General features: G+C 33.9%; 1 protein-coding gene across 1 annotated transcript in view; it reads left to right on the top strand.

Annotated features, from left to right (window-relative positions):
- Ttc37 (tetratricopeptide repeat domain 37) overlaps nucleotides 1–12,961 on the top strand; it is a 75,604-nt gene that overhangs the window by 8,523 nt on the left and 54,120 nt on the right. Inside the window, exons 4-11 of the mRNA XM_048331114.1 lie at nucleotides 383–526; nucleotides 1,875–1,966; nucleotides 2,369–2,444; nucleotides 2,910–3,050; nucleotides 4,437–4,535; nucleotides 4,653–4,761; nucleotides 11,390–11,530; nucleotides 12,394–12,495. Coding sequence (XP_048187071.1) covers nucleotides 383–526; nucleotides 1,875–1,966; nucleotides 2,369–2,444; nucleotides 2,910–3,050; nucleotides 4,437–4,535; nucleotides 4,653–4,761; nucleotides 11,390–11,530; nucleotides 12,394–12,495 — 904 coding nt within the window. The remainder of the gene's footprint in view (nucleotides 1–382; nucleotides 527–1,874; nucleotides 1,967–2,368; nucleotides 2,445–2,909; nucleotides 3,051–4,436; nucleotides 4,536–4,652; nucleotides 4,762–11,389; nucleotides 11,531–12,393; nucleotides 12,496–12,961) is intronic.

Below are 12,961 nucleotides of genomic sequence, written 5' to 3'. Positions count from 1 at the left end.
AACAAGGCCCCAGTGTTTTGATGGTAAAGAAAATTATTAGAGGTGGATGAAGTGAAATGAAGTAGAGAATGGTTTCGTGAGTTTATCAGAAATATCAAGGAGGATACCCAGTATTCTCAAAGACTAGGAAGGGATCTTTTGGAAGCATCAGGATAACATGGACATGTTAAAAAAAAATATACCTCATATTCTACATGCTTTACAAACTGGTACCATTAACTTCCTCTCTCCTTTAAGAAATTGCAACTAGAGAGGCTAGATAACATTTTGCAGGTTGCCTCATCATAAATCAGTTTTCCTATTCCTAACAGACTGTTTTATTCTTATTTCTTCAGTAGTTGCCAAAATTTAATGACTTACTCTTAATTTTTTTTTTAATCAGACTGTGTTAAAACAAGAGAAAAATAACTATAATGCCTGGGTTTTTATTGGTGTTGCTGCAGCTGAGCTAGAACAACCTGATCAGGCCCAGGGTGCTTATAAGAAAGCTGCTGAACTAGAGCCAGACCAATTACTAGCTTGGCAGGTATGTGGACATTATTTTTCTATAAAACAGGAAATTTAAATCTTCTTTTCTCCATATAAGAAAAGTATTTTATTTATTGGTCTTCTAAACTTTAAAGTTATTTTGGAAAAACAGTACTGTGAAAGATATTGTTTATCATTTTTAGCATCTTACTCTGTGGATTATTTTGTATGCGAAGATTAAATTTTTTTTTTTTTGGCCAGTCCTGGGCCTTGGACTCCGGGCCTGAGCACTGTCCCTGGCTTCTTCCCGCTCAAGGCTAGCACTCTGCCACTTGAGCCACAGCGCCGCTTCTGGCCGTTTTCTGTATATGTGGTGCTGGGGAATCGAACCTAGGGCCTCGTGTATCCGAGGCAGGCACTCTTGCCACTAGGCTATATCCCCAGCCCCGAAGATTAAATTTGAAAAATAATTATGTAACTCTCCCACTTAATTATATGTACATACTTATCCAGATCTACACTTAGCTGGGGAAAACGAAGTATGTACTCATAGGTTTTTCTAAAGATAACATAAAGTTTTCAGTTCTCTGCCTTGTATGTTGTAAAGTTATTTTTTTCTTTGTCTTGTTTGTTAGTTGAATTTTCCAGTGTGTTTTATCTTTAATATTTAATTTGTTTCATATGATAATCACATCTCTGAAATTATACTAATAGGAGGTAGTGTGCTCTGGTGAGTGAACCTTTTTTGTCTCAGCTAAAAATGAATATGAATTTAAGGTATCTGCTAAAATATATTGATTGAGGATATCTGGATCTTTGTTTGAAGTAACTATTAATTTCCATTAGACTACTTGGGTTTTTGAGTATATCATAAATCAGTATCAAAATAGGATCTTCAATGTGCATCAAAACACATATATACCCATACACACAAAATGGTAACTATATAGTAGTAATGGGTACACTAATTAGCTTGGTTGTAGTACATGCATTTCACAATATGTACATTTATCAGATACCAAGTTGTACATCTTAAATATATACAGTGTTTATATAAATAATACCTCCAAAAAGCTGATTTTTAAAACACACTGAATTTTGTTCTTGAAAAATAGTGTGAAACACTTCAAATGCACCTTGAAAAAAAAACATGAATAACTTTATGCCTCTCATCCCGATTAAACAAAAATAAACTCACAGATGATCTTTTTTAATCTGTGCTTTTACTTATACCCTCCAATCCTTAATTTTATTCCCGGTTTTTTTTCCCCAGAAAACCTCATATATTTTATCTATATACTATGATAATCTTTATGATAAATTAACCTTACATATTATCACATTATTATGAAAATAAATGAGATACAGAGGTTTGGTAAGAATAACACTACTGCTTCCTTCTGTAGGGGCTAGCAAGCTTGTATGAAAAGTGTAACCACATAAATGCCAAGGATGACTTACCTGGTGTTTACCAAAAGCTCCTGGATCTTTATGAAAGGTAATGAATATAGTGGAAAGGCTAGTGTCTTTACGTGCTGAAATGAAAATAAATAGAAAATTATGTAGAGGTACTCTAGACATTTACTGCCAGTTGGGATGCATTATTCTCTCAGATGTTTGTGACAGAATCTCTTGTGACTGAAATACCATTAAAACATTGCTATTAGCAGAGTTGACTAAGTTTGTAACTATTATTTTCAGTTAGTGTAATGAAAGATAATTTTAAAACCTTTTTATTTTTAACAGAAGGCTCATAAAATTTTTACTGTAGTGTAAAAAGAGAATGTTTCTAATTTAAGCTGATAATATTATTGGGATTTAAAATTTTTAGTGTCCTTGGTTTTTTAACTGTCAAATTAACACCTTAATATCTCTTCCCTTTCCCCCTTTTCATCCTTAGTGTTGACAAACAGAAGTGGTGTGATGTCTGTAGGAAGCTTGTGGATCTGTATTACCAAGAAAAGAAACATCTAGAGGTTAGTTGTTGATTTTCTAGTACCCTAGACTTACTTTAGAAAAACTATTCTTAGAAGAAATCTTTTTTTCAGTTTAAATAAAAAAATTAACATGTAGTATGCTGTCAGTGGAATTTTAGAGGTAAATTACAATTCTTTGAAGCTGTAAATTAGAATTCAAAGTTAAGGTAGCCTGTCTTCTAAAACTTCTTTAAATTGTGTAGCAGTTGGATAAACAATGTCTCACCTGGGGAACTTTTTTAGACACATTTCTGGCATCTCCATAGATGTAAATTATGCTGATGGTTGAATGTAGTCATCATACTTGTGTCTACTGTGCTATCTCTGTTGTGCTTCTAAAATGACTGAGAATTGCCCAATTAACTTTCTTTTTATGGATTCTGTGCTTATGCAGATTTTATGTACTAGTGTATAAAAATTTTATTTTTACATTTTATTGCCACTTACATTTTTATTTTTCAATAGGTAGCTCGAGCATGGCACAAATTGATAAAGACAAGGCAGGAGGAAGGTGCAGACAATCAAGAGCTTCATCAGCTATGGAAAAAATTGACTCAGTTGCTGGCTGACAGCACAGAGGATGAGAATAATGAAACCCAACAACTGGTATTTACTTCTCACAAAAAGCTAGAAAATTGATTATTTAATTGAATTTGGGAGAGGGAGATAAACATTTTAAGTAGTATATGTAAAACAATGTAAGACTATCCATTTCTTTAGTTTTATATTCATATAGGTTTTTCTTTATAAAGTTAGAATTATTGTGCTGTAGTCTCATATACAGTCTAGAGGGAGTAGAATTGTTCTCAAGAGTATTAGAATTTCATTCTCTCATATTAATAAGAATATAAACTAAGTCAGTAACAATCACTGGAAAAGAAACTGAAAATTGGCTTTCATGAAAGTGCTCTAACTTTCATTACAGAGTTCTACTTTGACAGTACTTATACTTATGAACTACTTATGAGTACTTATACTTATGAGTTAAGAATGTTGAATTTGAGGCTTAACAGTTAATCTAGAATATTTACATCTAGCAATTAGAATATTCATACTAGATAACATTCCTTTTTACTGTGTATTTTAAATTAATTGAAAATAATTTTTAAAAGACTAAATCATTGGTTAACATAATCATAAAATATTTCTTTTTATGTGTAAGTTCAAAAATCACCATAATTTCTAATTATAATAAATGGTCAATTGATGTACGCTTGTTAAATTGAATAAAAATAATAATTAATAGGTTCTGTATAGGATAGAAAGTTAATTTCTTTTGTAATTTGTTCACTCATTTACTCATTGATTTGTTCTCTTATTCAGAAAATATTTGTTAAGACTGTATCATGTATCAGGCAATGTTTTAAGAGATGAGGACAAAAATGTGAGAATGAAAAAGGTTTTATATAAATAATCATTTATAAAATTAGAACTTACAAATCCAGATGGATGGTATAATGTGCTGTAAAATGTGCTTTGGCATCTCATATTGCTGTTCTTATTCAGTACATATTAAAAAGTCTTTTGAAATTTTCTTCCAAGTCAGTAAACGCTGCTTAAGGAAAGTGCTTTCAATACAATTCAACCATCTCTTCTTTAAAGCAAAAGTAGAATTCAGCTTCAGTGGTAGAAGGCTTGCCTGGCATGCACAAGGCCCTGGGTTTGATTCAAAGCCCTAGAAAAATTCCCCAAGATTATGCTTTAGTTGACTTACGTGTAAAATAGCAAAGAATGGAAGAATGTTTTGTTAAATTAACATTAGTAATTTACAATTATCACTTACTACTTCAGTGAAGTCTGTGGCCAAATAGAATTATACTGCATTCTAGAACTTTTTTTCCCCATCATTGATATTATTAGGGCCAGACAGTAAAGTATATATATATTTGTTTTTAGTTGAAAGTGCAATTGTATAAAGGAGTTTTATACATTTAACTGATTATAACATTTGGCTTTAAAGTATGCTATACAGGTTTCTTTTGTTTGTTTCAGCTTTTAACAGCATTTGAAAATGCACTGGTCTTATCAGATACGATACCTAGTGAAGATCACCAAGTGCTTTATAAGCATTTCATTCAGTGTTTATCCAAAGTAAGTAGGTTCTAAAAATCTCTATCTTGACTTTTATGTGTTTCTAACTAGGAAAGTGTTCACAAATACATTTAACTACTATTGGACTGTAGTTTATTTTGCTTTTATATTTTCAAGTTTCCTCACGAGGCTGCTAGGTTGAAGAAGGCCTGTGAAGGAATGATAAACATCTATCCCACCGTACAGTATCCGTTAGAAGTGGTTTGTTTGCATTTAATTGAATCAGGTAATTTCTTCTTTATTATATTGTGTATCCCAGAGGTCTATGATTGTGTGGAAATGATATTGCTATCAGACAAAACCTGGTTTAGTGCTTAGCATGTATATGATGTTGTTTCAGTGTCATAAACACAGTCTGTAGCCTTTGTATGCACGAAAGACTAGACAATATAGGAAAGTACAATTATGTAGAAGAACTATGAATTACAGTGTCATTTGTTCATCAGTAAAGTTTTTTAGTTGGCAGGAATTGAAGGATTTCTTGAATCTTCTTATTGATATTAGTAGATGGTATTGAAAATTATTGCAGATGCTGAACAGAGCTGTGGAGTTAAGTACATTTGTTTTTTTTGTTTTTGTTGTTTTTTAGGAATTTTGTTTGCTTATAGGGAAAGGATAACTAAAATGTACTTTGGCTGAGTGATTTGGGTTGTATTCTAGAGAAATTAATGTCATAAATTAGACTTGGGGAAAGAATAGTTTTCTTAGTGTTCATGTGTCAATGTCATAAGAACATTTCTACTAATTTTTATAAAGTAATGAACTTTTCTGAATACTCTAGTTTTTCATGAGATAGAACAGATTTGGATTGAAGAATATACTTCAATGTAAACTTAATGCTTTTGTGATTTTCATACTTTCTTTTGGGATAAGAGAGGAGTGATATAATTTAGATTGTTGGAAGTTGGAAATCTTGTAACCTGGAGTGTCTTATGCCCTAGGATATTGGGAGCTTGTAGAGTGTGGCTATCTTGATTTTCATACCAGTCTCTGTCCTCTTGTCAGTATCTGTATTGAACAGATTGTTTTAAAATAGTTGAATATCATCTCTGTCCATGCTTATTCTCCTACATTGGGCAAGTTCAAGTCAGTAACTGAAGTAGAAGTAATACCAATGTGGTGGTAACTGTAAACTATTTACAAATCTGTTTGATTTCTTTCACTTTGCTGCTAAATGAGTATATACATTGGAATATTTTATATATGAATGACTCTTTGATATGTCAGAGCAGAAAAATAGTTGAAAATTACTTCTAGAGATAACTGAGGGGGAATTCTTGAGAGGAAATGTCCATCATACCCGCTAGGCTCCCTACTTTAACTTATAGTCTTAATAAGTCCTACTTGTATTTTAGGAGGCTAAGCACCTCCCAAAGTAAAGTGTTAATAAGCTGGGGTAAAAGATTAATAGTTACCTCAGAACAACAAGAAGATATGTTTGATTGTTTCTGTTTTCTTTTTATTCATCCTTTAAACCAAAGTTTTTTTATTCTGAAAACTAAGAGCATCTGAAAATCTTGAAAATCTCTAAAAGCTGTTCCTTCCTTTTCAAAAGTACTTTGGTATCTACAGAATTCACTACTTTATAGCCCTTAATCACTAGTTTCCTTCCACCAAGGACAAACACATTTTATTTCTTTTGTCTTGCTTTGGATGTTGAAACTTGAAGATTCATTTTTACAATGACTCAGTTTGTAAAACATAATGTAATAATTTGTGAATAGCTTTCAAAGATCAATTGTGTGTTGAAATGTTTTTCATGTTAAATGACCTTTTAAATTTATTTTGCTTTGCTGCTGAAATAGGGGAGGATAAAAAAACAGTTAAATTCAAGCAGAAAAAGAGCTTGAGATTTTTTATGTAGGGACAGGGGATAATACTCACTAATAGAGCACTTACTTATCAGGGATAAGGCTCTGGGTTGCTTCAGAAACAGTGGAAAAAAATACGCAGTTTCTATTCTATAAATAATTGAAAATCCAGATGAAAGTAAGGAAATGAATGCCCTTCCAAATTGTACATGTCCCCTAGACTCTTAAGGTTTATTTAAAAGAAATGTCCTGTAATATCAATCCATTTCTCTAGTATGTCAGTGATGAAAATGGAATTAGTTATTTAAGAAAAATTCATCTTTGGGCTGGGAATGTGGCTTAGTGGTAGACTGTTGGCCTTGTATGCATGAAGCCTTGGGTTCGATTCCTCAGCACCACATATATAGAAAAGGCTGGAAGTAGTGCTTTGGCTCAAGTGGTAGAGTATTAGCCTTAAGGTAAAAGAAGCCAGGCACAGTGCTCAGGCCCTGAGTTCAAGCCCTAGGACAGGCCAAAAATCATCTTTTTTGTAGTACACTTTAGGAAACAGATTTCCATAGGTATAGTTTGTATCCAACCTGCAAAACACCCTTTATTTACCCTTGGAATATGCCCCAAGTTGTTACCATCCAACTAAGTGGTTTATGAATGCAATGCGTCTTGAGGAGTGCCACCCCCACGTTTTTTGTTTTTTGTTTTTTGCCAGTCCTGGGCCTTGAACTCAGGGCCTGAGCACTGTCCCTGGCTTCTTTTTTGCTCAAGGCTATAGCACGCTACCTCTTGAGCCACAGCACCACTTCCGGCTTTTTTTGTTTATGTGGTGCTGAGGAATCAAACCCAGGGCTTCAAACATGCTAGGCAAGCACTCTACCACTAAGCCACATTCCCAGCCCCTGTGTCACTCTTCTTCTTTTTTTTTTTTTTTTGGCCAGTCCTGGGGCTTGGACTCAGGGCCTGAGCACTGTCCCTGGCTTCTTTTTGCTTAAGGCTAGCACTCTGCCACTTGAGTCACAGTGCCACTTCTGGACGTTTTCTGTATATGTGTCACTCTTTTATACATTCTTGATCATCCCTCCCACCATTCCTCTTCCCTCAGTTTTCTTAATTTTGTAGTATCTGTATTGAATTTTTTATGCCACTTAACAAAGCAGTTTATGTATTAAATATATCTTGATCTCTATTACCCCCTTCAACATTTTACCCACCTTTGACCTACTTCTTTCCTTGCTTTTTTCTTAATTTTGTGGCATATACAATGAATTCTTGACTGCATTCTCCTCCTCTTCATTTGTCTATCTTGGATCCACCCACCTCCCCCTTCCCCCCCCCCCAAGTACTTATTTCCTGGTACTTATTTTGTTGGTCTTTGTGAAAAATTATGCTATTTGAGCTTTCCACAGTGTCTATTATACTTTAGTGAATTCATTTGTAACAACTTGCCTAGAACTGAGTATGTTTACTTTACTTATAGATTTATAGGCACATTCTAGCTAGCTACAGATGATGAAGGCCATGCCACCTTTGTTTCTCTGGGTCTGGCTCACTTCACTTAATATAATTTTTTTCCTAAGTCTTTCCATTTCTTTATGAATGGTGCAATATCTTCCTTTCTAATTGATGACTAAAATTTCATTATGCATATTCACCACATTTTCTTTTTCCACTCATCCATTGAGGGACATTTGGGCTGATTCCATATCTTGGCAATGGTAAATAGTGTTGTAGTGAACATGTTTGTGTTGGTGGCTTTACGATAGCCCTTTTGTGCTCTATTGAATAAGTGCTCAGGAGTGGAATAGGCTGGAAGAAGGACAGCTTCTTCAACAACTGGTGATGGCAAAACTGGATATCCACATGCAGAAAACTGAAACTAGATCCTCATATATCACCTTGGACCAGCTTCATTTCAAAATGGATCAGTGACCTCAATGTTAGATCAGAAATCATGACACTATGATAGAAAGGAGTAGGGAAAACACTAGGGCTCCTGGGTACAGGTCTAAATTTTCTAGGTAAAGATCCAGAGACAAAATAAATCAAAGGAAGGCTTGATGAATGGAATTGCATCAAACTTAAAAGTTTCTGTGTGGTGAAGGACATAGCTAACAAGCTAAAAAGAAAATCCACAGAATAGGAGAAGAGTTTTACCTGCTATATATCAATCAGGCAAGGACTTAACATCCCAAATATACTTAGAGCTCAAAAAATTAAACCTTCAAAAAATAAATTCTCAAAGAAACACAAACCCAATTAGTAAAGGGGCTAGTGAGTTAAAGAGTTTCCAGAAGAAGTAAAAATGTCCAATAGACACATGAAGAAATGTTCAACATCTCTGGCCATGCAAATCAGAACAACACTGTGATTCTACCTCACCCCAATTAGAATGGCTATTATCAAGAAAACAGTTAATAATAAAGGCTGGATGCCACCAAAAGGAACTCTTATAAGCTTGTTCAACCAATTTGGAAAGCAGTATGGAGATTCCTCAAAAAACTAAACATAGAACTACGCTATTGACTTGCTATTTTGAGGACAAATGAACAAAACAACAACAACAGGCCAATGTTTTTAAGCTTTTTTAAAGTCACAAAGTTGGACTCCTTGAATCCTTTAAATGTTGTAAAGCAGATAAATAAGTAAATATAATGTTCCAGAATCTCATTTTGTTTCTGTAATTGTACTTTTAGGTTTTAGCAAAGAGGCTACATCGGTTTGCCTTCTTTTAGAAGTTGCCCTGTTCATCTCACCTTTTGGAAAGTACTCATACATGCTTTTCTTATGCATGTGCAATTTTAGGTACTCTAACTTTGGATGATCATTGGAGAGATGCATGATTGGCTTTTCCCTTTTTTCATTCCAGGTGTGTTTTTTTTCCCCTAATAAACACAGTTTATGTTGCTGAGGTAGTCTCTCATGAATTGTTGTTACAGAATAAGACAATTTTGACTCAGATAGGGAGAAATTGAAGGTAAAATTTTAATAGCCTTTTTTCCTATTTTTTTAAATGTCAAATATATTTAATTTTCTATTTTAATTCTCAGTCATTACCTCTTTAATAATGAGTCATGATGACATTTTTAAAGAATTATAAAAATATTAATCAGTGTCTCCTGTGTATGAGATTGATACTTTCTAAAAGTACCATTTGCTTACAGGTTATATTTGTTAGACTACAGTAAAAGTGGCACATGGTATTTTACTGTATGATATTGTCTAACAAGTGTAAACCCATGGTTCTTAAAGTATGATCTCTGGAGCTTGTTTGAAATGCAAATTATAAAGTCTTATACCAGACTTACTAAATCAGAAACTCTAAGCAGGACTCAGCATGCTATATTTTAAGTGATTTGATGCCTAATGTAGACATACCTACTTGAAATAATGCTGTTTATAAGAAAAAGGGGAAAGCATTGCTTTCTTTAGGAGGATGACAGGGTATTAGACTAGCATATTCTTCATATTTATGGAAGCAATAGTGAGATCATATTAACAGAAAAATACATGTCTGGAAGCATAATTGTAGCAGGCATGTGTCTTTTTCTTTATTTTTCTTTTATTTTTTTTTTGTCAGTCTAGGGACTTGAATTCTGGGCCTAGGTACTGTTCCTGAGCTCCTTTGCTCAAGGATAGTAGTGCTCTACTATCGAGCTACAGCTCCACTTGTGGAATCCCAGCCCCAACTTCTAAGCCTGGTTTGGCTTTGAACTGTAATCCTCACATATCAGCCTCTCCAGTAGCTAGGATTACAGGCATGAGCCACCAGTGCCCAACTAGGCATATGCATTTTTAAACTTGTTATTAATCAAAAGTGGCATTTCTTCCAATTTAAATTCATATTTTGCCAAACAGTACTAAATGTTTCATTCTTTAGCTGTTATGATTAAAACCATTGGTGCTAATATAACTTATTACTTATGGATTTTACATGTCTGTTTCTGATTTTGAAAAGTTTAAAATAAGTAAGCTAATTGGTATTGTGCAAAGACTTTACTTTTGACATCTCTGAATGAAACAGTGTTTCCACTTATGGCTTAGGAGTCATATATTTACCTAGATATTAAGGCATTTGATCTTTTCAGATAAAATTTTTATTTGTTTTCTGTATTTGTTCCTTCACATTACAGTAACCTTAATTATTTTTAAGAACTTTCCTATGTGATTAGTTTGTTAAAGTGCTGAATGCTGTTCTTCATTAATTCTAAAACCAGATATCATATTTTAAGTTCTTTGTATGTTTTTCTTGAGGTAGGAATCCTAAGATTGGTAGAGGTTGAAGAAAATAGAAACAAAATGAAATATATGAGTGCTTTCTTTTGAAAACCTAAGCCTGCCCGGACCTCAAAAGTCCTCCTGCCTCAGCCTCCCTGGTGCTAGGATTATACACATATGCCACCATGCAGACTTTACATAATGTTTTCTAAACAAAATTGTTGTATCTGAATAAATTTAAAAATAAATGTTGTCATTAGATGATTAATAAGTTTAGTTATTATATAGAAGATAGTTCAGAAATATGTGGAAATGTATTGCTGAGCTTGTTAACTTAAGGAGACTTTGATTAAGTGTTTGTTCCATGTCCTGATCCTAAAATGCTAGAAAATTCCACTGGATTTGGCTGCCTTGTGCCTTTGAATTGCGTTGCTGCTCACATGCAGATGTTGGTGTGAATATCTCCCTTTGACAGAAGGCCCTTCATTTAACAACTGAAATTGTTCCAACTTTCAGGAGAGATCTGGCATGCCATAATAGGTTGCTCAACTTAGTCTACTGATGATATGACTTGAGGTTGTCATTGGATAAAGTGGTTTCTACTGAAGTATTTAAGAAGATGAAAGATTATAGTTTTCTTTATGAATTTTTTTTTATATTTGCTATTTTAAGTTTTGAATTCTTAGCATCAAATTAAGGTAAAATATGTGTAAGACAGCTTTTGGGGTTTAAGTATATGGATTTTGGTGCTTAAAATCTTGCATACATCTCTACCTATAAATCTATATATCTGTATATGCACATGTGACTATTAACTTTCTCTTTCAATTTCAGGAAATTTTACTGATGAAGGACATCAATATTCTTGTAAACTAGTGGAAATGAATTCAAAAAGTGGCCCAGGCCTCATTGGCTTAGGCATTAAGGCATTACAAGACAAAAAGTATGATGATGCTATTAGTAATTTAACAGAAGGTAAATATACAGTGTATTGCATTTAACCTGAGGTGTGACTGTTATTCAGTCAGTGGATATTAATCTTGGGACTTCGCTTTAAGAAATATCTAGGAGGGGAAAATTAGGTCTACATATTTTGGAGTCTGCTTGGGTTTGAATTCCAGCTCTCTTACTAATTTTAAGACCATGGGGAAATTTTCTGTATCAGTATTTTGATTTGTAAAACAGGACAGTTTTAGGAAGTCTTGGAAAGTCTAACTTAGTCTCATCAGATATGTTGTTTCCGGGTGAGCATGCATTCAAGCTAAGATCTGACTAACAGATTCAAGTTAGACAAGTAGATGAAGGGGATGGGAACCTTTTAGCTCCAGATATGACTCTTATGAAATATCCCAAGGTATGAAGAAAACTTATTCTAAATAGTTCACCAAGATTTGAGAATACAGTACAGGTTGTAGGAGGAGCAGGAAGTGAAATTTGAGAGGGGCCTTGAAACTTTTTAAAAAAAGTTTTCACATTAACTTGAGAACTTTGAAGAATCGGTGAAAGGTTTTAAAGAAGGGAAATTATAATATGACGTGGGGTGTTTTGTTTTTTTTAGAAATTCTGTGACAATAGTGTAGAGGATGCCTTGAAGTGGAGGGCAGGTGTGGAGGTTAGGCTGTGCTAATGGTGGTGGTGAAGATCTCTATGGAAATGGTGGAGGAGATGGAGAAAAGTGAATGGAGAGATGGATTGAGGCACAACATTTCTGTGATTAATGATGGAGTAGATAAGAGAGATGAGAAAGGATCTCGGAGTTGGACTTAGAGAATAGACAGTGGTGCTGTTCACTTGAGTTCTCAAGGGCACTTTTGGTTTTTGATGTTTTATCTTTTTAGGATTAAAGGAAAGCCCTCTCTGCATAGCTGGGTGGTGTCGTCTGGCTGAAGTCCAGGTCAAAATGCATAGACCTAAGGACGCTGTTCTTTCATGTAATAAAGGTATCTTTGACATCTTCTGGATTTACACATAACAATGGCCAGTACTGTTCTCATACTAAGATAGTGCTTTAGAGAGGGCCTGAATTTAAATTCAGTTTTAAATTTTACCAGGGAAATAAAATAAATGCCAATCTACATACAGCAATTTTGACATAGTTCATATTTGGTGGATGTGTTCTACCTTTGTAACACGGAAATTTCTGGTGTGTAAAGAACCTTTATGAATCTTAATTTCTCTAATATAGATAAAAGAAATCTTAGGCATCTGGTGCTTACTTGAATGTGATAAATGACCTGTGAGGGCTAGGACATCATAAAAAGTGATTCTTTGTTTCTGAACCAGGTTCTTGAATTGAAAAAATCAGTTCACTTAGGTCTTTTCTAGTTCAGCTTCTTTTAGATTTCCCTTTGCAGTATTCATAACTGGTCATTTGTATAGGCTTTAGCTAGGAGTTTCATTCTGTAG

Source organism: Perognathus longimembris, chromosome 22 (assembly GCF_023159225.1).
Source record: "Perognathus longimembris pacificus isolate PPM17 chromosome 22, ASM2315922v1, whole genome shotgun sequence".
Classification (NCBI taxonomy): domain Eukaryota; kingdom Metazoa; phylum Chordata; class Mammalia; order Rodentia; family Heteromyidae; genus Perognathus; species Perognathus longimembris.
This window is presented reverse-complemented; position numbering and strand designations above follow the sequence as displayed.